General features: G+C 36.0%; 2 protein-coding genes across 4 annotated transcripts in view; one reads left to right on the forward strand and one right to left on the reverse strand.

The window, feature by feature from the left end:
* Positions 1-26,348, reverse strand: part of LOC131434715 (electron transfer flavoprotein beta subunit lysine methyltransferase-like) — a 66,731-nt gene that overhangs the window by 22,255 nt on the left and 18,128 nt on the right. Inside the window, exons 1-2 of one of the 3 annotated variants that reach the window (XM_058601752.1) lie at positions 4,354-4,803; positions 3,912-4,171 (exon numbers count right to left, since the gene is read on the reverse strand). In XM_058601752.1, the coding sequence (XP_058457735.1) occupies positions 3,912-4,132 (221 nt within the window). In that variant the 5' untranslated portion in view covers positions 4,133-4,171; positions 4,354-4,803. Of the gene's footprint in view, positions 1-3,911; positions 4,172-4,353; positions 4,804-26,348 lie in introns of those variants that run through there. The other 2 variants (XM_058601754.1, XM_058601753.1) reach the window with 2 other exon arrangements.
* On the forward strand, positions 10,525-11,965 carry LOC131434716 (uncharacterized). The gene is made up of 2 exons (XM_058601755.1): positions 10,525-11,062; positions 11,211-11,965. The coding sequence occupies exons 1-2, from the start codon at positions 10,763-10,765 to the stop codon at positions 11,400-11,402; spliced, it is 492 nt and encodes a 163-aa protein (XP_058457738.1). The 5' UTR covers positions 10,525-10,762; the 3' UTR covers positions 11,403-11,965.

Genomic DNA, 26,348 nt, shown 5'->3' on the forward strand with positions numbered 1-26,348 from the left:
ATGGAAAAAATAAAGTGTTTTAGATATCGAGCCGTATCAGGCTCTAGTTGGTAAGAAAAATACATTAAAATGCTTGTTTACTTTTAAACATATAAATACACTGTGGAGCATGAATAATGTAATGTAACTTTTTTTTAAACATGAAAAAAAAACGTTTCATCCGAATTCAAAATTTATTTTTTCATATTAAAGTACAATCTCTCCGGGTAATTGTGGCATATAATTTCATTCAAATGGCTGCCTCGGCTGGCCTTGCAGTACGCCATACGGTCGGTCCAGCTATTTAATACATTTTCGATTGTACATATGCAGCTTTATTTCAGCTATGGATGCACGAATGTTATCCTTCAAGGCTTGAATTGTCTCTGGCTTGTCCACATAACACTTATCTTTGACAGCCCCCCAAAGATAATAGTCTAACGCTGTCAAATCACAGCTCCGAGGCGGCCAAACGACATCCGAATTTCGACTGATAATTCGATCTTCGAAGACTGTGCGCAGAAGATCGATCGTAGCGTTGGCTGTGTGGCACGGAGCACCGTCTTGTTGGAACGAAATAGTGTCCAAGTCTTCCTCTTCAAGTAACGGGAAGAATCAATCGCTAATCATGGCGCGGTAGCGCTCACCATTGACCGTGGGGGCGGCTCCTGCCTCATTTTCGAAGAAAAATGGCCCAATGATGCCGCCAGATCAAAATAAGCACGAAACCGTCACACTCTGAGATTGGCTTCTCCATGATGACGTGCGGGTTTTCCGTCCTTAGATGCGACAATTTTGCTTATTAACTTACCCGCCGAGATGAAAATGTGCCTCATCCGAGAAGATGATTTTTTTGCACACATTCCGCAACATTATCATGATTTTGAAAGTAAAACTGCACTATTTTCACGCGGTCCTCAAGCGTATACACAACCATTTTCGTTCAGCGGAAGGATACAACTAAGTTTCTGTCAAATCAGAAGTGACATTGAGGTTACCAATGTCGAAATAACCGCTAGTTCAAAAACAAATGTTAGATGGCGGACCCTGTAGATTTTCAATGTCTTTGGTACTTTATACTCATTTACAAATGTCAACAAAAGGGAGTAATATCAACTCAAATTTTTCGAGAAGCATATTTACCCAAAATGTCGTAATACCCGTTGTATTCAATTTTGGTTAGGTATGGTTTTTACGAAACAGTGCGACTTTTGATCCAATTCTTTAGAACCGCAAGTAAGCGTGCTCGTTATCTTGACACACAAATAAAAATTCACATTCGAATCACTTGAAAAATCACTTAAAATAGTTCCAAATGTCAAATTGAATATTATACGTGACGAAAATGAATGTTATGCGAACACCCCCTAAAAAGGAATAGTGTGTTATCAGTTCGTTTACGTGAATTGACCAAAGAATCAAACAATGTACGTGTATTCCCGGTGTGAAAAATTCAATTTTGAACATGGTGAACAGTGAGTCCTTCAAGTGTAAGTAGTTTGAACATTCGTAGGAACATTGCTCCCTAATGCTAAATCTTGGTATTATTACATGAAATATCGTTAATACACCTTTGCTGTTGCAATATTGCAACAAATGGAATTATTGAAATTTTGCACTGAATGGGACTGATATGCGGGTACTTTAGCATATGGGACACATAAATGAGTTGATATTTTTTTTATATTTTACTGAACAAACCCTCAACTTTCATTGCAATTTCTGAGAGTATATTGAGGAAAGACTCTATTCCTCAAGCTAACTCAAAATTGGCGAAAATCGATATGAGACTGATATGCGAGTATGGGCAGTATATGAATCAAATAATTTTTTCTGAATTGTGCATTAAACAGTTTTAAAATGACAGTCCATTAAAACCTACGTGAAAAGTAGATTCCGACCGCAACATCATAGAGCTAAGGCAGTGTGTCTTATTAAATATGTTATAAACAAAGTAGGGCGGGAAATATTCACATAACTTTTCACGTAACTATGATTGATCTTTTTTTAAATGAAGAAAAAAATGTTTTTTTTTTTCTGGAAATAGATGCCAGTTGACAGGTCTGGTCCTAGGCGCGAATGTCAAAACCCCTTGAATCAAATTGATTATTTTTCGAAAGAACTGTTTTGCAATGAAAAAATCTCGTCAACGTGTAAACATATTTATGTGAAGTACAAATGGTCGGGTAATCGATCCGAAAAAAAAATTTACCCGTACCCGACCCGTACCCGAGTGAGCAGTAAAATTTTTTACCCGTACCCGACCCGTACCCGATTGAAAATAAAAATTTTTACCCGTACCCGACCAAAAACCCGTCGGGTACGGGTACGGGTCGGGTTTCGGGTAAAATACCCGATACCCGACCATCTCTAGTACATACATATACACACACATACACACATACTCGACGAACTGAGTCGAATGCTATATGACACTCGGCCCTCCAGGCCACGGTTCAAAAGTCGGTTTTCACAGTGATTGCATAACCTTTCTATATAAGGCTAAAATAAATAAATATATATCATTGATGAACAAAATACAAATGTTTTGCATAATAAAAAGCATCATTCGTACAACAATTTGCAGTTCTTTCGTGGAAAAATATTGAAAAAATACGCCGGTGAAGAAGTATTTTTGAGGACGTTCTTAAAAATCATGATTTGTGGTGTCCACTGTATCTCAGCGCAAACTTATCAGAGGTCAACGAAACAAATATTTTTCTAGACTCTAACGGTTTTGTTTAATTTTTTAAAACATTTTCTTGAATTTTTGGTGTTTGTTTAAAGTCGAAACTACGACTATTCACGAAAAAATCTACCATTTTGTCGCCGTAACACCTCTTCAAAGTAATCAAGAACGAAAAGCAAAACTTTGGCGTCTGGTATTTCACATGTAGAAAGTGTGTGCAAAATTTGAAAAAAAAAAATTTGGTACAGTAGTTTTCGAATGGCGGTGGACACGGATTATAATTTAATCATGAATGGGCGCTGGCAAAGTTGGAGGTAGATCCACGTTTTTATCGAAAAATTATGTTCAGCGACGAAGCTCATTTCTGGTTGAATGGATACGTCTACAAGCGAAATTGCCGCATCTGGACCAATACATCCCAAAGAAGTCACTGTCTGGTGTGAATTATGGGCAAAATTGGACCTTGCGCATGGGCCTTTTAAATCGAAAATCATCTTCAAACATTAAATTAGATTGGCCGTTCTATCGATTCCAATAATTTTATTGTTCTTAAATTGTTAGTGTTTTTTAATCAAATCTTATACCTCTTAAAAGATCACTCATTATATATATATATATATAAATATATATATATATATATATATATATATATATATATATATATATATATATATATATATATATATATATATATATATATATATATATATATATATATATATATATATATATATATATATATATATATATATATATATATATATATATATATATATATATATATATATCCAACACGTCAAATTCAGAATATAGTTATGGAAAAAACACTGAAGCGAAGCTCAAGTAACAATCAAATGATTTAGTCCATCTAAGAGCGTTCTGCTATTGTAAACAAATCAACAAATTATGCAACTTATATTAGCGCATATTCTTTTCATTAAAAAAAAATAAAAAAAAAACCTTGAAATTAATCGGCAACGGGAAAATACGTAAGCCAACACGCGTCCCGGCACAAAACAAAGATAGAGAGGCACAATATTTTGACCGGAATGTTTTCGAAGATGTCGCCAAAGAACGGAGACATTGTTAGCTAGCAGTAAGCCATAGTTCATAACACAAGCTCGCGATCGCACTGCGAAAACATCCCAGCCAAACATGCGAAATACGTCAAGAATATTCCTGTTTCCTGGCCTACTTTTGTTTTTGTTTTTTTGCACCGAACCCGGCCTTGTTGTTAACTTACGGCTTTGCCCCGGGTTTGTTGTTGTTGTTGTCTGAGGTCGCTGTTTCGTCGCTACCGGCAACGGTTTCGTGATAACGAAGAACTGCGTGATAGATGCTTGCAGGTCGCAGCGGCCGCCGCCGTCGTCGTTCGAACACTTGATGACGATTTGCTATACCTCCTGAAGCCGACGACGTCGTCGCTGATTGATGGATCAGATGTGGCACCACCCGTCTAAACATGCTTTCACACGTTGACCCTGTTGTCGAGATGGCAACAACCTGCCGAAGATGGAGAAGAAATGAATTTAAGACCAACACATTAATTTTTTGCATGATCCTCATGAATTGAAATGAAATGAAATGTAAGGATGACTTGTCAAATTTCAGCGGCTGGATGAAGTGATCGTGGACTTTGAACCGCTTGTTGTGAGAAGAATTTGCCAAAATATTGCGTCACGTGCCTCGAGAGTATCCGCCTTTGAATTGCTCCTTCGCGTTCGTAATTCCCCAAAAGTGACAACGCATGAAGTTCATGTCGATCACACACTGCTAACTCATTCACTTCATTTTTTTTTTCAGAAGGTCGTTCGTCACGGCAGCGATCTGTGTTTGTTTCGTAAAAATCTCACCTGAACACAGTGCTCTAGAATACCCACACGGATAACCGAACGGTGTTTATCTTTTTTCTTTCCAACAAACACGGATTTTCGTGTCCCCGAACCGAGTTGGATTTTCCCTCAACAACCGAATCGTACGCTGCGTAAAACTCGTTTTCATTAAGAACTCGTCCGGACCACGAACAATCATGATAAGTCAGATGCTACAACGTGTATTCCCACTTTGCAGGAACTTCAAACGCGGCACGACGCGAAGTGGTGAAACAAATGACCCCACGCGAACGTGTGCTTTCGCGATCCGCTGGCAGGGTTGCCATGATCGCTGGGTGAAGTTTCCGATTGACCTCTATTGTAGCTAATAACAGAATTTTCTTCAAATTAATTTGAAAGCTAAACCATTTTGAAATTTTAAATAAGTATCCAAATAACGTGATGCGACAAAATCGAAGTTGGAATTAATTAGAAACATAGTGCTAATTTATGACGGAGCATCACCTCAGCCACAGGAATCTTTTGTGATAAAACGAACTAATTAAATCAGCGTGTTGCGAATCCGAATAAAACTGGTTCTTGAAAAGCTGTTCTTTGGACAATTCAAAGCAAATCTGGAAACGCATATTGGAAATCAACTGATCTCTGAATTCTGGAACTGTGATTGTAGTTATTTTCAATAAACGATTCTTGTCAAATGATTGCCAATCATTGTTATTGCAATTTTTATAAATGCAATGGACAATCAAACTCAAGCTGAAAATTTGTCAAAATAAAATTTCAAATGTTTTACCTTTTCAAGCTGCTTTGTTGGTTGAGTTTTTCTAATTTGGGTGTGATTTCTCCACCCTCTGAAATTGTTAGAAAGCTATCTTTGGTTTAATAATCAAATTTAAAGAACAAATCGGTGTATCTTCTGAATGCAAAGTTCGTATAATGTTTATTTTGTTTGAAAAAAAAGACTGAAACTGACCCAGGGTACACACTTTGAAACAAAAAAACCCTGTGATTTTACATCTTATTAGATGCACATAAATGGAGCGTCGCAGTTCACACAAATTTACGAGGAATTTACATTGTGTCTTAAATTCCATGACATAAATTTAACTGAAATAAAAAAAGAATCCTGATAGCGACCACCGTGACTTGAACCGAGAATCATTGGATCACAAAGAACGTCTGTTAATCGACTGAGCCACAGAAGCATGCATCTGCTTGGCTGTAAAAGGTGCATTTAAATGCATACAGTCGCACCTGCTAGCAGAATGCAAGTAACAGTCGAAACCAGTAAAATTCAAACTAATAAAACATCAGGTCATTACAAAGTTAGGTCTTTGTGAATTACATCGTATGAGGGATTAACTCACCTGTAAACTCAAATTTTTTGGTGTATAATGTAATTAAAAATAATAGATTTTGTATAGTAAGGATAAACCACGCTTTTTTGTGATATCGGCCAAAAAACCACCTTTCAACATCAATTACAGAAAGAAATTGCAGATGAGCTATGAAAAATGAAGTATTGATTTTTTCACCAGACGAAAGAGACAGTTAATGTTACGACTTACTCTCAGCAAGTACCGAGTCGTTCTGAATTCCTTTTCAAAGTAAACCGCCACCCGTACAATTAATTTAGTGTGTACAGGTTTGGTTAAGATCACTGAGAAAACTTCGATTTAGCAAGCGATTTGCAGCTTCGGCAAATGTACTTTGATTTTCCTTTCAAATTAGTCTTTCTCTACAAGAAAGAATACCTGTTAAAACGCATTCTACCGGTTATAGAAGCGCACAGTCAATATTTTGCTAAAAATTCTGACGAAAAGGCGGATATTATTGAAAAGACTTGAACCACAGAGAGCAGACATACAGACTCAAACAAAATTTTTGAAAATCCTGTGATTTCAGATTTGCAAAACGTTGGAAACAGTAGTAGTCATCTACTCGGCTGTTCGCCGCGAGCTTTCAAAACGGTCTGCTACGTTCCGAAATGATAACAAAATTCTTCAGCCAGTTATAGAAATGTTCCAACTACAACAATTTGAACACTTCTCACCCGATTTCCCTAAGTGTAAAAGAAAACTTTATTTCGATGTTGTTTGAAAAACTAAATATAGACTAATCATTTTATCCAACAGCAAAGCGAAAATTTTGCATGATGTGAATGCTGCGCTCAAGATAGAGTCGATTGCGGTGACATCTGCAAGTATTCGCCACACTGCTTGAGCAAATTTTACATATATGCGAGCCTGTACTACAAGGAATAAGAAGTCTCGGGTCTAACAAAGAAAAAGTCGATTCTTTACCGTGAAACCTTCTCATCTTCAGTATAATCTCCATCTAGAGTAATTCTCTTTGAAAAAAGGCGGGTGGGTAATGTCAGAGACATAACTGGATGTCGTGAATACGAAAACAACTGACATGTTCCATAACAATTCCGAATATCAATTAGTTGATCAATTGTATGAATTATGCAAGCATTTCCCTTTTTCACATTTTTCGCAAAAACAAAGAAGGCTTCACTTGATCTCGATTACTATGAATTTCACACAGCGAAAAGTGCACAAATCTAATCAAACTGTTCTAGATTTGCATTAAACTGAGGATATTTACCTTCGATTTGCGAGCAAGAAATCCTATTAGTTTTTTTAGAAAACTTTTAGAGCCATTAGAACGGCTGATTTTGTATGATGCTCCCCATCGTTGTCCTCTTTTCTTTGTTTTTTTCACCAATGCAAACAACTGGCAGCTGTGACGTAATCGCTCTTGTCGGAAGCGAAACTAGCTTTGCAAACGACACACAATACATCTGCTAGCAGTGGCGATAGAATCAAAACTGATCCAATTTTCGTTGAGAGGTTTGTTTTTACCTGATTTCGTTTGTAGCTTTTTCACTAATGGGCGGTACAGAATTTTAATGTCATTATTTCATTTTGGATTTGCATTTCATTAAAAGAAACTGTAAACTGATGCTGTACGGGATTCATTCCTGCCTTTCAGAAGGACCAAATTGTGGAACTCACTACGATATTAAACACTGTTCGGAACATAAGATATTTTGTTCTCTTCCTCAGAACGCGTTCTGATTGGCTGGTGTTAACATGAGTCGAATGAGACTGGTTTTTCAACAGTGTACTATGGAAATACTTCAATGCTTTTTCTATACACGTTTAAGTTGAAAAATTTCGTTCTATTGGTAGTTAGATTATACAAATCCTTTCACAGATCACTGAGCTATGAGCTTTCAAAATACGAGAAAGGCAAACGCGCCTTATGAATTATCCTCTTTGATACTCGTTAATACCAAATATTTCAGAAAAGTTTAATTTTGAATTATTTGAGATCATGTCACACAACTGAAAATTTTATCATAAAATAGTGATCATATTTCCGATGGCATGTAGCAAAAATTATGTTGATTCATTGGATACAGCAAGAGATATTCACGATCAAAAACTTATCACTCTCTCAGAGGGTAAATTTTGAAAAGGCGCCTCATAGTAAAGTAAGCCGTATTCACGACAAAAAAAAAGATTTGTAAAAGTTTTCAAAATGCTGTATTGACCTCAACATTCGACGAAAATTTCTTTCCCTGGAGAAAACTTTTCTGGCTTGGAAATAGATAATAGTCGCTAGGGGCCAGGTCTGGAGAATACAGGGGATAATGGACCAATTTCACCATTGCTGTTTTATCAGGACACGAAACTCGTTTTTTTACATAGCTTGATGGAAACTAGAACTCGGTATTGGGCCCGTTCTCAACAAAAATATACACAGTTCGGAACTGTTCACGTATTTTCTATAAGAGTCCCGGGACTTTTCATTCCATGTAGTATATCTTAGTTTGTATAAACGTTTCTCGTCCAGCACTTTTAAGCTTTCTCAGGGTCAGAATAAGAATATAGATAGCAACGAACGGCATCTCTGAAACTATATTCAAAGAACTGTATCTCGAAAACTATTCTGATGCGCCGAAGACAAAACGTAAAAACAAATTAAAAAGTGTTATGTTTGCTCAGCACATACTTGGGGGTATGTTTTTACCCCTCCACAATTTACTACAATTTGTACGACCCGTATTATACCGAAACTTGTTTCGTTCGAGATGTCAGTTTAGACATGACACTTCGGTGTAATAGCAAAAAGTATTTTGCCAATAGCATTAAATTCACGTCTGCTTAGCGGTTTATATTGAACCGTTAGGTGGCGCGTTAGCATAAACTACTAACGCACTGACGAGTCGAAGAAAAAACAGAAAAAAATCTTAGTGCGACTTTCAAACATCAGAATTGTATTACCAGATTGTAAAACTGTGGACTATGGGCTGAGGACAGTACTTTTAAAACTTAAATTTTCTAATATTTTCCAGCTTCAATCCAATTTTTTTTGAAACGGTTAGAAATGTCATAAAATTTATCTGACAATGTCTTTGAAATTTAGTTTGTTTTTTTTTTGTTTTGTTTAATTCATTTTTATTTGTTTTCTTGTTTTATCTAACAATAAAAGTCTTAATGAATCTATGGTCTAGTTATAAAATCGAGGATTCAGACACTCTTTGAACAAACTTATGTGATGATTCACTAGAGTCAAATAACCTTTCTACTAGGGAGAAAGTTCGAACACACGCTGCAAGAGGTTCCTTGAAGCAAGCCTGTTGATCGTAGAGTTCGTTGTGAAACGCGGAAGTCGATGAGGGACGGGATCTTTGGAGAGTCGATTCCGCCGTTGATAATCTTCGCCACAAACGCAGTTTGTTGAGTCTTCCTTCGTCGTTCCAGGGTGTCAAGACTTAACAGGCGACATCGATCAGGGTGCGGTGGCAGATCCAAGGGGTTTCGCCAGGGGGAGATCTCTTAGCGAAAGTCGAATAAATCTTTTTTGAACACGCTCGATCTGCAAGTTCCAAATGAGTTAATGTGGACTCCAAACCAAACTGGCATTTTCCAGCAATGGCCGCACTAAGGAACAGTATAAAGCCTTCAAACAACGTAGATCTCTGAAATCTCTGCCAATTTTAACTATGAATCCGAATTGTTTCGTTGTCTTCGATAGCAAAGCATACCAACGCTGATTGGGGGTAAGTTTTGCATCCAAAACAACACCAAGGTCTTTAACACGATCAACTCTAGTAAGTGTTGGTCCATCAATTTTGTTAAGTAGTTGAGAATATTTTGTGAAATTTTCAGAATGATACACTAAGTGTACCGCTTTAGTTGTTTTTTTTTTCGGATTGAAGAACTGCTGAAAACTGCAACATTTGGAATGGCATAACTTTACTTGTACTTCATGAAATAGTGTAGATAATTAAGTTTCAGATACGATTAGTACACAAAAACATTTATGTTGTCGCTAAAAAAAAATCTTGAATTTTTCTGTAAAACGCAGTCAGTTTCAATGCGTCCGCCATTTTATCCGCTTTAATTTTCTGGTAGTGTTCGATAAAAAAGGAGAAGGGGGGGGAGAGGAGGGAAACAAGTTCAACCTAATCACACAGACGTAAGGGAATTGAGGCAGTCACGTTGTTGGTTGAAAATCTATACGGGAACCACTGTCCTCAGGTCTTAAAGAAGAAAAAAAAATCGATTTTTTGAATATTGTAAATAGAGTACCTCTTTTTCTATTGCGTGTGAAAACTTTCGGTTTATTTCTAATATCGTTTTCCGACAGCAATCGCTTCACTCTATCCGAACCAGAAATCTTTTTTCAGCACTTAGCAACAAGCAATCGTAAAACTTAGCCTTTATTTTAACACTAAGACGTCTAATGAGTTTTAATTGTTCGTTTCATCCATAATTTAATTAGCTCTTTTATTATGAATTGCATAGCTTCTGAATATATAAATCATATTCTTTAGAAGCATTATTAAAATGTGATTCTAAATTACAAACGAATAACCAAACAAATCCGATTTACTAGATTTCGCATCCACGAAGAAAGTCTCACCTGCGTTAATGCAACTGAAATGCATCGGCGTAGCGAAATCTTCTCTGCCAACACTGACTGATTGGTGGAGTGTCGCAAGCCTACTGCGCACGAAGTCACTGTCTATAAAAAGGCCGTGCTTCGGTCCGTCGAGCAATCATTTCGCGCAACACAGTTAAGCAGTTCGCGTCGTTCGCAATCCAAACTAACTAAATAACCAAACCCGGTGAAATCCGTCTCGCGTGAACAAACAAAAAAATAGAAGAAAAAATAATCGTCGTTGATTACTCAACTCGTATAGTGAAACAACAACAACAACAACAACAACAAGAACAGTAGTACGATGGTGGTAGCAACGGAAGAGCAATATCCCGCTATCAAGGTGGTAGCGTCGGCGGCGTCGTTCGACTATGGCGTCCAGTGCGCCCCGATTGGTGTGACGGCGAAGCACGCGCTACTGCTGGCAAATATCGAGAAACGGCTGATTATGGGCTTATCGGATGCGATTAGTGCCCTTGCCAAGACGCCCGAGGAGTACCTGTTTTGCTTCATGGCGCCATCCCAGCTCGGCGACAGTGCCACTCACATGCACGAGGTGCTTCTGCAGGCCTTCTGTTTCGAGCACGATATTTACATAATCAAGGTGGGTGTCTTTTGCGATCATTGTCGTCTTGTTACGACAAATACGCACTATTCCGGGGAAAAGGTTTCATCAGCTTTTTCTGGTTGTTTGTTTTCCATTGTATTCCATAAATAGTAATAGCAAAATTTTCCCTATCTTTCAATTATAGGTCGATAGCAGTGAGAAGCTGAGCCGCCTACTTGGATCCAGTACGTTGCAATCGTGTGCTTTGATCCGGAAAAAATGGTCCGCCGATCGTCGGACCGAACTGTTGTCCAAGGTTGAAGATCAGCTGGTCGACTACTGTGAAGAACACTGGGAATCACCGGTCAAACCGACCGTCCGGCTGCCGGATAAATAAAAACACAGCCAGTCAGACATGTCTCTCTCTGTCTGTCTGTCTCTCACGGACAAGTGAACGGAATAAAACACAACTGGGAAATTACCGGCCTTGCGGCAGCGCACGAGGTATTTCCCGCACACTGGCGGGGCAAAAACGCTAAATGCACCCGCTTTACGGCTACACGAGCATCACACGGAGCGAGTGAATTCGCAGACAAACACCGGATGGGGGAAATTCCCATCCAGTCGAGGCAGTAGTGAAAGAGTAGTTTTTGTGACAGAACTGAACCGGTTCGAGAATGCAAGTGAATGTAAAATATCAGCAAAGCAGTTGAATTCAAGTGTATCAGTGACAACCACAGAAATTGATAAGTTTCGGTCAGGTGAACGGAGACCACACACACACACGCACGCACGCACTCACGGAAGAGTGTGATTGATTGCCACGGGCAGTTGACCGGCAGTGGAGTGTGCTAATCAAATTAGCCAATGTGTAATCTTTTATTTTACACTATTGAATGGAGTGATCTTTACGGAAATGTATGTTAAACTGGAAAATATAGCATATAATGTTGAAATCTACCAATTTTTTTGCATTAACTTATATCACAGTGATCCTTTTGACGGTGAAGTGCCAGATTATTAACGGGTTTAAGCTATGCAGTAAATTAGATAGCATTGAAAGTGTTTTCAAACTATTTTTGTTTCTTTTTTGGATTTTAAATACAGTCAGGACCTCTTTTCCGAATGAAATACTGAATTCGTTCATTATTCCTTGATTATGCTCTAAGGATTTGTTTTCTTTTGATTATACCATGTCAACTCAAGTAGTAAATTTTAACTATTCACTATTCATTCATGCATAACTGTTCCATAGTCTATGGGCTTGGTCTAACAGTAATTGTATAAATCCACTGAATATATGTTAGTTTTACGTTCCCATGATTTTCCAAAAACTTGTCTGCATTGATCGAAAATCATGCTAGTTCTCGTAATCCTGAATCCTCAATCCGCCTTTGGGAAGAAATTTGACAATTATTTCCAGCCAAGCTTTTGGAATATATCCTGTCGCAAGACAAAAAGTAAGTAATTTCTTCAAAACATGTTTGAAATGTTAAAACCCTTTCTGCAGTAACACTGGGAAAATTCCATCTTTTCCAGGAGACTTGTACGGAGCAAAGCTCTTAACTGCCCATTTGACCGATTCAAACCGCAAATGCCTGAGAAACAGCTGTCGGTGAAGGCTCCATACATCCTGGAAAGTGTGTGTTAAAAAGATAGTGAAGTGCATCATCTTCCCCCGACAAGTACTCACCATCTGAAGTCCTTAAAAAACCGACATGAAAGTCCTTTGATTTCGAAAAAAATTGCTTTAACCCATTATGTCCTAGCGTATGATAGATCATACGAAAAACTTCCTATATTTTAATACATGTTTACTTCATAAGCTTAATACCTAACAGCTTTACTAGAGCACTAGTTGATAGTTTACACTTCTCATTTCATTGAATATCAAAATTATTCTCAAGTGTCAACGTTTTATTTGTATTACTAGCTGACCCGTCGAACTTCGTCTCGCCCCAAAATTTGTTCGAATTATGGTTTTGTACATTAGAATTGTAAAACGACTGAGTGATTAACGTTTCTCTTCATTATTTTTCTGATTACTTAACCTACAACCAACGGAATTTGACACACATTTGCTTTAGCCCGAAAAGAAATATCACAAAAATTTAAAGTGAAAATGTGAAATACTTCTGTTAAGCAAAAATCGAGCAAATGCACAGATTCTCATCTCTAATTAATAAGTTTTTCTTCTAGAGTTGTTCATTCGAAGAGTAGGATATATTTACAGCTCAAGTAACCAAAAGTTCGCAAAAAAGATTTGGCTTAAAAAACATACAAAGCATTCTGAAGAGTTCGTTTTTCAGGAATTGCTCATAGTTGAATGTTCACCCGAAGCAACAAAACAAACTTTGAAGCAGTTCCTAATACAGTTTTTAAACAGCGAAAAAGTATCCTCAGAACTTTTTGTACGTTCTAGTTGCCAAAAAGTGATACGCGTATTTTAGAGCTCTAACAAAGTGAATATTTTTCAGGTACTTTTGGTTGCTTAGAGATACGACGCTTAAATTTCAATTGGGTATTGATCCTATCAATTTAAAAAAAAAACTTCACAGAACATGAAATATGAAATTGCAGTTCCAATCTATTATTGTAATCAACTTGAACATTGATTTTTGTTGTCACTTATTATGTGCGCTTAGTGTAATCTAATTCATTCGAAAGCAAAATGAAAGAAAAATCTCTTAGTTTGACTTTAGAGCTTCCACAACTAAATCTTTTCATTGATTCATAAACGCTCACAATGGCCAATATTATTCATCTGACTTCAACTCATACCAGTTTCCACCCCAACTTTTGTCAAACCGTTTGTGGTCTGAGGACAGAGGGCCACGTGTCGAGTTTTAAATCGACCACGTGGCTCGCTCAATTCCCTTTGCGCATCGTATTTCTCTTGTACTCTCTCGTATATGAGAAAACTGTACCGGGTTACCAGCATACATTTTATTATATTGACGAGAAGTTTTATCACATTAATCTATCGTATGGGTTGGACATTACATAATTCCAATGAACAATGAAAATATATTCAACTTTCACAAAGATTGAATGTATGTGTGTTTGACAGCCTTGTCGAGCCAATTTTATTTCTCTCTCCTTCTTCAGAATGCTATCAGGAAACCAAAGCGAAAAAAATGGCGGATGCGTTGAAACTGACTTTGTTTCACAGAAAAATACAAGACTTTATTTTTATCGACATAACATATATGTTTTTATGTACTAATCGCATCTAAACTAAATTATCTAGACTTTGTCACGGTAGATTTATGATACAAGCCTTCAAAGCCGAGATATTCGATGAACAAGTGAGGTATGCATTTCCGAGCGTTGAAATTTTCAGTAGTTCTTCAGTCAGACAAAAATACAACACGACCGCTAAACTCAATGAATCATTCTGAAAATTTCACAGAATATTCTCAACTAAATTTCGAAGACATTGTCAGGTGGGTTTTTCTATATTCTGCACCGTTTCCAAGAAAATTTAATTTAAAACGGGAAAATAGCAAAAAATCTACCACTTTACGGTACTGTCCTCAGCCCTTAAAGTCAGTTTTGAAATTAATTTCAACGTTATTGAACTAAAAACCGTGTTAGTTTCGAACCTGATTTTTATATCAGGTTTGATCAAACCCCCGTTGCTAAGTGCGGACTCAACACAGTTTCATGAAAAGTGTCTGTTTGATGAAATTACCCTGGGTTAGTTAAAACAGTCATGTGCATTCCGCTTTCCGACGTACCTATACATGCGCACGCCGGCAGCTCAGTCATCACCAGAGATGCCAGTTATTTTTATAGAAAATTCTTTTTTTTTATAGAAAATTCTTATTATATCTTCTTATATTCAAAATCTGTATTTATCTGTATTCACGACTAAAACGAAATTTTCGCGATAATAACACCATTTTACGATTGAAGATGAATATTAGTAGATATCTACAATCTTTTTGAATATTTTCTCTTTCAATTATTACTATCAGTAGCCCCTCCCTCCGAGTCTTTGACCAGCATAATGAGCTTTGCTAAACTTTTTGAATATGTGCAGATTTCTTTGAGTTATTGAGTCGACATGGGATTTCTGCGAATTCAAGTTAGGTCATAGTCATAGATGTGTAAGTTCAAAGTGTCGTTTTGTTGTCAACATATAGCGGATAGAATCTATTCGTTTGTTTTACCTTTTTTTATATATATAAAAAATAGGTATAGAATTCGCTCAAACTTTCGAAAAATTTTCCGAGGCCCGGAGGGCCGAATGTCATATACCAATCGATTCAGCTCGACGAACTGAGCAAATGTCTGTGTGTGTGTGTGTGTGTATGTGTGTGTGTCTGTATGTGTGTTGTCAACTATGAGGTCGAGATCTCAGAGATGGCTGGACCGATTTTGATCAAACTAGTCGCAAATGAAAGGTCTCCCCGTCACCCAGAATGCTATTGAATGGTTTTGAGATCGGATGTTTACTTTTTGAGTTATACGAAGTTTTATGTCAAAATTTTCAGTTTTTCGACAGTATCTGTCACATTTGACCTTGAAAACAGAATATGTTTCCAGACTTAGATTTCGCTCGGTAATACCTATCCAACAAGCCATAGATTGTTAAAATCCGTCCATTTTTAACGGAGATATCGATATTTTTGTGTTAACCTTATTCCAGTAGAAGGAATTTTGAGCGCTGTATGAAAAAGCAATGCTTGGAAGCAACATGAAATACGATTTTTTATACTGTTACATATAATTGTTTCTAAGTACCAAAAAGACTGTGTACAGCATCCTTTTTGATGACAATTCGCCACGGACCAATTTTAGCACGGTTCATTTTTGGCAACATAATCTTTCGAATATGGCATATGTAAACCAGATGATACCAGCATTATCGAGTTGGAAGTAATTCCATAATTATATTGATTTAAACTATTTACAGCAATAAATGCTGGAAGAACATAACACCCATATACCATACGACTCAGTTCGTCGAGATCAGCAAATGCGTGTGTGACAAATAATTTCACTCAATTTTCTCGGAGATGGTTAAACCGTTTTCTACAAACTCAGATTCATATGAAAAGTCGTATACTCCCAAACAAGGTTCCTGAATTACGTTTGGATCCGACTTCTGATTGCGGAACCACAGGATGATATGTGAAACGAAATTAAAATAATGCAACTCATTTTTCTCATAGAACCGATCTAAGATTCAAATGAAATCTAAGAATCATCTATGATTCAAATGAGAGGTCTTAAAACCCTATAAAACCTCTTACTTTTTAGTCAGATCCGACTTCTGGTTTAGAAAATGCAGGGTGATTAGTATAAAAAATGTCCATTTCACATAAATTAATCAGGTTTATCGGGTTTGCAAATTTGGATAGTCGATTACCAAATAAATTTATTTCAGTTTAAGCGGTATTCTTTTTTGGATTCGGAATGTACCCCCAAATTTTAATTCGCACTACAATTTCTCAAAGATGTCTACACACTGCTCAGGTGAATTTAACTGATTTCGGCTACACCGATTTTAGAATTCCGGTTCCAGTGTCGAATCGATTCTCAAAGCTCAATCATTTTCTCAAAAAAGACCAAATCGAACTTCAAAAACAAATATTACAGGACTTAAGGTCCCATACAAAATTGGTGAATTTTATCCGATTCTGGAATTACAGATGATGAGTTTATAAAGTTCATGTAAATTGTTTGGCGTAATAATTTATGGCCATTCGAATCATTTTGGGCTATGCTAATTCCTGAATACCGGCTCTGGATGGTACAATAATGACGAAAAACTCTGAAGTGGAACTTACTTAGACATCCCATGGAATGTTTAATCGATTGTCACAGGTTAAAACTGAAATTCGATACGATTTGCAGTTTCGACATTACAGGGTAATGAGTGATTAAAATCTCAATTTGCCGTTTAAAACGACGATAATTAAAATAATGTCATGAGAACTAAAACACCTAAGAATATCCAAGCAAAAACACATGCTTATTGATAAAAAAGGTATCATCTCACTGCTAGGTGGATTAATCACGTTTTTTCTTAAACCCCACTCTTCAATACCTGTTTTTTTGTTCACATGATTTCGAGAAAAAACATGCTTTTATTTTGTGTTAACCATGTCGAATTTCGAGCCAAATAAAAACATTTGTGTGGCAAGACATGATTTTATTGTTCACACGGAACCACTCGCGATCCCATTTCAACCAGAATATTAGTTGATTTTCTGAATTCGATTGGTTAAAATTTGGTACAACTAATCGATTGTTGTTTTAACTAAACTGCCATTTTTGTTTTTCGATTAGCAGAAACGATGGTTGAAACAACTAATTTAACTTTTTGAAAAAAAAAATGCTGTCAATTAGTGAGGACACATACCTTTCAATTCAACAAATATTTTAGTTGAAATAACTGGTGTTGTTATTTTATTTTATTTTTATTTTTTTTTTTTCCCTTTATGGGCTGCTCTGGCCGAGGGGGGTGGTTACAACGATCCACACTTTCCATACCAGACGAACTAGGCTATGGTGCCCAAATGAACACTAGTAACGAAGGAGGAAATCCTCCAGCATGTAACCCAAGCGACAGATTCCTTTGCGGCTATCAATTTGCAACGAAAGATACGAGTATCTTCTATTGCAAGTTCGCCAGAGAATTTGTCACTTGAGCAGGAAGTGTGTGCTTCACCCTGTAACCAGTCAATCATTGAGTCGTGCGTCTCTGTCGTATTCGTATTTTGTCATCCTACCAGCTGCTTCTGTGTCTTAAATGTCCTCGTCGATGAAACTTTGCAAATTTCGCATTGTATCCGCTTCGGTCTTGTCCCTGCTTTCCTAAATAGTCTTATATGTCTGAAGCGGTACAAACGATTATTACTTTAAAGTTCCTAAACAGATGTAGATATGTTTGATCTACTAACACTATCCATTCTAATCTGCTCTGATTAATTCTATCTTTGTCGATGTTACGTTACATTTCCTTTTCCCCATTGCATCGCTTTTTTATTATGCCGGAGAAACCTGTTAATATCTCAATGTGATAATTTATCAAGAATAAAGAAATAAATATTTATAATATTACAATAACAACAACAATAATAATAATGATAATAATAAAAGTAATAATAAAAATAGAAATATTGTGACTTACCAAAAGTTAATATGTCATCAAAAGATTTATTACAATAACATACCAATGTTTCGTCGTTTCACTGGGGCTCTTGATTTGTTTTCAATTTCCTTTTGGTATTCCTGTAGCATCCTAGTATATCCATATCGTTTTTGTCTATAATCTTTTATTTTGATATTTTCTCGTGATAAGAATAAAAGAAAATTAGGTGTTAGTAAGCTTGTTAAATTATATAATGTAAGGATGCGCATTTAACACTAGATTGCCCAGGAAAGTCACAATATGTAAACAATGGAAGGACCGCGTGAAATTCTGTGAACTTTTTTAATTCTTTATTTACCGATATATGCACTTAGGAATACTGCACTAGCTTTTATTTATTCTGTCACAGTTTATATTATTGACTTTCTCTCTTTCCATCATTCTGACTGCCTTTGAGCAGTCTAGGTCTAAACTAAGTGTTGGGCCTTCTAGTGTTGAGCACGCATCCAGGAAACAAGAACTACATGTATTTCGTGAAGAAATACTAGGTGTGATTGGATGAAATGGTCCACGTGAACCGCTCTCTTCCAGAAACACACATCTCACACTCTTAGTTAGAAGGTGACATCTGTGTCCAAGTTTGAGAAATCTAAGTACATTCAAACCTTTCCCGATATGAGAGTGTATTCACACTTGATTAATCAGTTTCGTCATCATTGCAATTTGTAAACATTACCGATACCGAGCCGGATCGGAAAGGTTTGAAAGTTCTTAAACGGTTCATAGGATATCAATTTACTCCTATTCCTGATAACAATAGTCCTCCTTTTAGAATTAAATTCACCAAGCTCAGGACGAATATGATATATTAATATTCATCCCAACTGGATCAAAATAATTCAAATTGGTGACCAATTCCAGGCATAAGAATGCTCGAAACCACCTAATGACCTATTGTCAATTTCAAGCATTATTAGTCCTGTCCACTCCGTGATCGATCCAGACAACACAATAATTTTCATCTTTTAAATTTATAAGCTAACGATCGATCTCGGTATGGTCAGACTTTGTAAATACGCGAAGTGTAAATTGACTCCCACCCCCATCCACCAAGCGGGGGTACGCACCCTGTAGCTCATCATCCAAAGCCCAGGGTAGTTGAAATAACTGGTGTTGTTATTGAAACAAAATTCTGTTAGTTGAAAAATGAATCGGTTTTATTTGTTTTAGACATTGCGAATAGTTGAATCAACTCGAACAATGTTATTGATTTGCAAAAATAATCAAAATATACTTACTGATACACGTCATGATCTATTTGAAATAAGTTCGGTATGTTGAGATTCATGAAATAAATATCGTTGTTAAAATATAAACAGTATTTTATATTGACATGTAATATCATTAGGGCTGGGAAAACCACCGATCAATGCTGATTTTAAGTGATCTTATCCAAGGAATGAATCAGGAGGGGCGAGTAAATTAGCGAAATTATTAAATTTACCAAAAATGAGAATTGAAAGATGATGTCTTCAAACGGTTGAACTAAAGTTATGCACTGATAATTTTAGTCAAATTATATGAGCTTTTGCGACGGTTCTGCTTTTTTTTCGCGAGATGAAAACCGAATTCAAATTATCTGATTGATTTTTGTTTGCATTGCGTATGTAAGCCTGTATCCCTGCAATTTTTCAGATAATAATCTCATATCTGCAAGTTTTGTGTTCAATTCAAACAGATAAATCTTGCACAACTTTTTTGCAAGTTCTGAATTTTATATCATTGTTTTCTAAAACTGAAGAAAACTGCACACACTGACCTAAAAATTCATGAGGCAACCAAAACTATGCGGACTCAGCAGAAACATATTTTTTACAGCAAGGTTATCAATTCGGCTAATCATTTTTTGCATTGCGGAGAGCATCAATCATTTCACTAATTTTTCTTCCACAAGAGATTTAAAGCAATTTCGACGTATATTGTGCCCGGTACAATTATGACAGCCGTTTGGAAAGTTTTTGATAAGTTTCACAACTCTTATAGTTACTCCCGTTTCACATGACGATGTGAAATGTTTTGCAGAACTTCTAGTGAAACATTAACAAGTTGGTGATTTACTGCACAATTGTTTTAGATGTACCTAAAGTTGTTCTACAGTGATTTTTTCGGTAGTATTGTGAAACTTAACAGTGATATATTGCACAACCAATTTAAATATATATTTCTAAACATATCTAACATAAATAACATTTTTAAATCAATTGTAAATCATCTTGAAGGTTCAATAAGTTACATTTGCTACTTGGGCTGTTACTTTTATAAATAAATTCATGTCAAAAAGCGTTTTATTGCTAATGCATGAACATCATCATCGGTATCAAACAGCTGGAAGTAAAACAGTCTGCTGGAAGAAAATCAATAATCGAATTAGAAGCATAAAATTTTTGCGCATACCTGAAAGATTACGAGATGATCATTCATTAACATTTTCTAATTTGCCACCAAAACTTTTTCATCTAAAACAAAGTTAACTTTATCACAAACACCGCTGTTAGATAAACACTAGTTATCATAAATTTCTCAAATCGAATGAACACAATTTCACCAAACGCTTTAACCATCGATGTTGTTTTCATTGACATTTTGAAGCGACGCGAACAGACTTCAGCTAAAAAAGTTGTTGATTTTGCATTGCGATTTTTGTTTTGCTTTCAACTGTCTCCGGCATTTTACAGCATTCAAAACAACACATTTTTCAACTACTTGAATATATGCAAATCAAAAACCATATTGGTTGAATCTAAAAGAAATTAGTTAAATCAACTATCGCAAAAATCAAAAACTGCAATATCGCAATTTTATGATCGAAGGGTTCTCCGTGCAATTATGTGAAAAAAGAACCGAGTTCTTGTTGAGACTTATGGGGATCTTGTTGCAACCGTCAAAGCTTGTGGGCTCTGGTTGCAACGTTTCAAAACTGGCTATTTTTATCTTATTGACAAAGAACTTTAAAATCGACCACAAATGTATGTAGGACCAAAATGAAACAAAAATAAAGTAAATTATGGCCGAGCATTTCAATTTCATCCGGCAAGCTATTTCTGATAGTCTATGAGCCTTGGGAAAAATTTAAAAAGGATTGGTAAATGGGTTCCACACAAACAGAATGAAAATGCGAAAAACCCAGAGCGAAATGTTCCTTTCACGCTTCGAAAAAGAAAACTGCTGCTAGATTGTAATTGTCGACGAAAAATACGACGAATTTTTCTTGAAGAAAAAGACATTTTTAATTTCCGCAACTGAGTAATTAAATCAAATTATGTATAAATCTGTATAAATTTGTATTAAACAAAAAATCTGTACAAAATCTGTATTCTAGATAAAATCTGTATGTGCTTGTAAAAATCTGTATAATACAGATAAATCTGTATAAATGGCATCTGTATAAATGATATTACCGAAGAGCGAAAAAAAGATCAGCGATGGCAATGTCGGCCGAATGCGGTTTGACCTTTAAGCACGTGGCTCGAAATGACAAATTCCATGCATCAAATATGCATGTAGTATCTTCACACAAAATAACTCGTAGCGCGCCAAACAATTTTTTCAACGATCTAGTATTCTTTTCTTCAGCGGCCCAACTTATATGCAACTCGTTATGCGCCAAACACCTATCGATAATCTAGCAATCATTGACGACCTTTTCAACGGAAAATTCCATTGTCCATGCAAAATAACTTTATGTATTTTTTTACTTTTCCGGCAAGATTTCCTAATTTTTTTTTACGTACGAACCCGGTGGGGGTAAAAACTGATCAAACAAAAAACAGAATCATGTAAATCCGTCCATCCGTTCTTAAGTGATGCGATTACAAAGAATGATCTCTGCATTTTTATTTATATAGATAACATTGCAAAGTTCACAAAAATGGCAAAAAAAAGTAAACAACATATTCGTGTGAATTTTATGTTCGAAACCATGGGTAATATTTTCATGTTTTGACAAACCATTGCCAAAGATTCAAATTAGTTATTTCTGTAGAAAAATTCCAAAAATCCAGTTTGGTATATCTTCGAAATGTGAAATATTATAAAAAAACATGGCTGCAAAAGGTAGTGCTAAGCATAGGGACCCTTTAGGATTTGACAAACACGTGAATATGGAGTAGAACGCTAGCTTAGAAAAGCACGGAAAGGCATTTTGGCGAAAAAAATAGTTGATTTTCTAATTTCAGTTAATTATTTTTTGTGCCACCAAAAAAAATCTTACTTTTGCCAATTTAGATTTTTCAATTCTAATTCCCTTAATAATAATATTAAATAATTGCTGAAAATGCTATTTTTTTAGTTGAATCCACCAATTAAACGTGCTGTCATTTCTTAGCTAAGGCACACTTCATATCCATTCAACTAATTTTTTAGTTGAATTAGAGAAATAAAACGTTGTTTTCAACCAACATAAATGGTTGAATTGGTATCTGCCATTTGCAGCTATATGGCGCTCTGTCACCGAAAAAACGTTAACTCTGTCATGACTACTAGCCACTAGATCGCACACTACTACCGAAAATAATTTTTCAGTCGCGGTTGTCTGTTCTATATTGGCAGGTTTAAATACGATGAATGAGGCATAAATGAAACAAAAACTTCTTTTTAAATTTTTTTCTTCTAAATCATTTCATTCCACTCAGCGAAATCAACTCTCTCACTGAAAACTTTGAGCACTCTTTCCACTAACAGTTTACGCCATTTTCACATATTGGCTTAGAAATTCATATATGGATATATCGTAACACATGCGAAAAACATCAAAACAAGTGAGTGCATATTTTTGTTACATACGCACACACACGGACGGACACACACACAGACATTTGCTCAGTTCGTCGAGCTGAGTCGAATGGTATATGACAGTCTGCCCTCCGGGCCTCGGTTAAAAAGTCGATTTTCACAGTGATTGCATAGCCTTTCTATATGAGAAAGGCAAAAATGTTTTGTAAAACTACATTCTCAGAGATGGCTAAACCGATTTTCACAAACAAAGATTCAAATGAAAAGTATTATGGTCCCATAGATTGCTTTCGGTTCCGGAGTTATATGGTAATATAACTCCTAAATCTAAATTCACTTCGATTTCTCTGCGATGTTTGAACCGATTTTCACAAATCTTGATTCGAAATAAAGTTCATACTGCCTTTAAAGCTATGGTGAAATTTCATCCGGATCCGACTTCCGGTTCCGCAGTTACAGGGCGATGAGTGTCAAAGTTTTCATATCGCCATATAGAGTGACAATATGTACAACACCGAAAGAAGAAGAAAACACAAAACGAACAAGGCGTACTTTGTTATATTTCGTACACGTTGTGTAGTGATGTCATAATTAATAATAATAATAATAATAATAATAATAATAATAATAATAATAATAATAATAATAATAATAATAATAATAATAATAATAATAATAATAATAATAATAATAATAATAATAATAATAATAATAATAATAATAATAATAATAATAATAATAATAATAATAATAATAATAATAATAATAATAATAATAATAATAATAATAATAATAATTATAATAATAATAATAATAATAATAATATGAGATAGTAAGTATAAGTTTAACTACGTTCAAAACTGTTCTAATTTGTAGGTCATATTTGTTGGTAGTAAACGAACCAACTTCGGCTATTTCGTTCATCTGAATCTGGTTTCGGAAGAATTGGAAATAGTGAACAAAAACTGCAAAAATGATCTCACTCACTTTTCTTGGAGATGGCCAAATCGATTTTCACAATCTTATAGGTTCAAAAGAAAAGTCTTACAGTTTCATACGGAATTCCTTAATTTGTTGTGGATACTACTTTCTGTTCCGGAACTACAGGGTGAACAGGATTTATAGAGTTTGTGAGATTAGGTCCGAACAAATTTTCCTATTTCTATTCAACAGTTGTTTTCGCGAATTTCACGATCATATTTATGATGTAATATTACACATACACATATTACACATATGAGAAAGGCATCATTACACCACTAGGTGGATTAAAATAGGTTTTTCGATTTTGATTTCAAAATGTATCGAAAACAACTGCTTCATTTGAATTGATGTTAAAAAATAATTTAATAAAAATTCCATTAGAATTACAGAAGAAATAATAAATTTAGCGACGGAGAACCCAGACTAAATTATAAAAAGGCATATTCTGATGAAATATTTATTTTCTCGATTTTGTTTCTCATATATCTCGAAAATGGCTGCATTTATTCCTATAAAAACATCGTTTTTCGAAAATCAAGAAGTTTTTCTTCCGGAAACTTTTTTTTTATAGATCACCTTTCCAACTGTCTTTAATGTTAATTAGTTTCCTTGTAACTTTGCGTTTTTCAAGGTATGATATGATTTTTTTTTTATTTGTAAAAAATCGGACATTTTTTCAGTGTATATATTTTTTTAAAGTTCAATTGATTACCTACAAGTTCTTCTTAGGCAAAATTTTCGTAGAAGCTATAGATTTCGAGTTATAATTGTTTGTTTATTTACGCCCGTTTAAAATAAATAGTCTTGAGTAAGAAATATCTCTATAAAAAAACTTTAGTTACCATACCGATCACATATGCATAGTTTCAAGCAAATCGAAGGAGGTTGTGCCAACAGCCAGCTAATGAAAAACAAGAATAATCTAATTTTAACTCGAAAATATTTCGATTTCTGGACTTTGCTAGTTTACACCCGAACGAACTTTTCCCTGTTTCTATTCAATGAACAGTTTTTTTCCCAAGAATGTGAATTTTATTTCTAACACAACATAAATTCACATACTCATAATCAAAGTAATTTTGCGTGCGCTTTTCTGGATAGGAAATGACTTGTCCCTACTCAGTACCCAGAAAAACAGCGAAGGTATCTTTTTCCAGGCGAAGGTATCTTTTTCCACGTAAGAGTGTTGCAACATTGTTTTCGAAGAGCCTCAAAAGAAATCTACGAGAGACCGTCTGGATCCTAAGAATATCGCAAGTATGACGTGAGTCAATAACGAGATAGCATCTATGTCTATGACGTGTAGAAAGTCTCTTTATTGGCTTCCGACAAATCGAGCCACAGTTTAATCGAACTCCGATTAGTTTGTCGATATTTCTGTATCGGGGAGGCTTAAGTATTTTCACCGAAAATAAATGGCATTTATCAATGTTCCTAACATAGCTGCGGAAGTAATAGCAGATATCCTCACCGGATGTTCCGAAAATAATAATCGAACAGATTTCCTCGTATCCGATCTCCCCGAAATAGCCACAGCCAAAATGTAGTAGTTAATCCGACGAATCTCCAGTGCGATAAGCTGCGAGGCACACCGCGGTTTTATCTGTACGGGGTTCTGATTGGTGAATGATTAATCAATCGCGTCGATACGACACGGCATGACTGAGGTACCGGTATTTGTTTTTAAGGGGTTCGACCAGTGTTTTGGTATTTAAGTTATGTTGAAGCTATCAACCGGTCATCAGTCGTCAGTCAGCAAGCGTCGAATACCGTGTTCAGTGTTTTGTGCCAGTAATTATCGCATTGTTTCCATTCGATTTGACAGTCCTGCGTACGTTGTTAGTAATGGATTCCGTAAGATCTCGTGAGAATACTTTCAAGATTCACTTCGCCAATCTACCGAAACGGCCAACCATCGAGAAAATACATTCGTTCGTTCACGAGAAGATCGGACTCAACGTGGATCAAGTGATGCGTCTTCAAGTGAATCACGCACAGAATTGTGCTCACGTGAAGTGCGTTGACCGGAAAACGGCTCAGGATGCCGTCCAACAACACAGCGATCGCCATGAGCTGCAGTTCAACGAAACGGCATTCAAAGTTCAGCTTTCGATGGATGACGGAAGGGTGGATGTTAAACTGCACAATCTTTCGGAGAACATTCGTAACGAGGAGATTGCTGCATTCCTGATGCAGTACGGAGATGTCATCTCGATTCGGGAGCAAATTTGGGGTGAGAGTTTCACTTTCAAAGGCATTTCTTCGGGTGTGCGGATCGCCAAAATGATTCTACGGCATCACATACAATCGTACGTGACCATCGAGGGTGAGCAAACGTTGGTCACCTATCGCAATCAACCGCAAACCTGTAAACATTGCCCGAATCTTTGGCATCCGGGTTTGTCGTGTCTCGAGAACAAAAGACTGCGTGGACAAAGGAAAGACATCAACAAACGATTACAG

This window comes from Malaya genurostris, chromosome 3 (genome assembly GCF_030247185.1).
Source record: "Malaya genurostris strain Urasoe2022 chromosome 3, Malgen_1.1, whole genome shotgun sequence".
NCBI classification, from domain to species: Eukaryota; Metazoa; Arthropoda; class Insecta; order Diptera; family Culicidae; genus Malaya; species Malaya genurostris.

Coding starts and splice junctions, on each gene's coding strand:
- LOC131434716 (XM_058601755.1), top strand. CDS start 10,763: ATGGTGGTAGCAACGGAAGAGCAATATCCCGCTATCAAGGTGGTAGCG. Junction 11,063..11,210: donor ACGATATTTACATAATCAAG/GTGGGTGTCTTT, acceptor TTTCAATTATAG/GTCGATAGCAGTGAGAAGCT.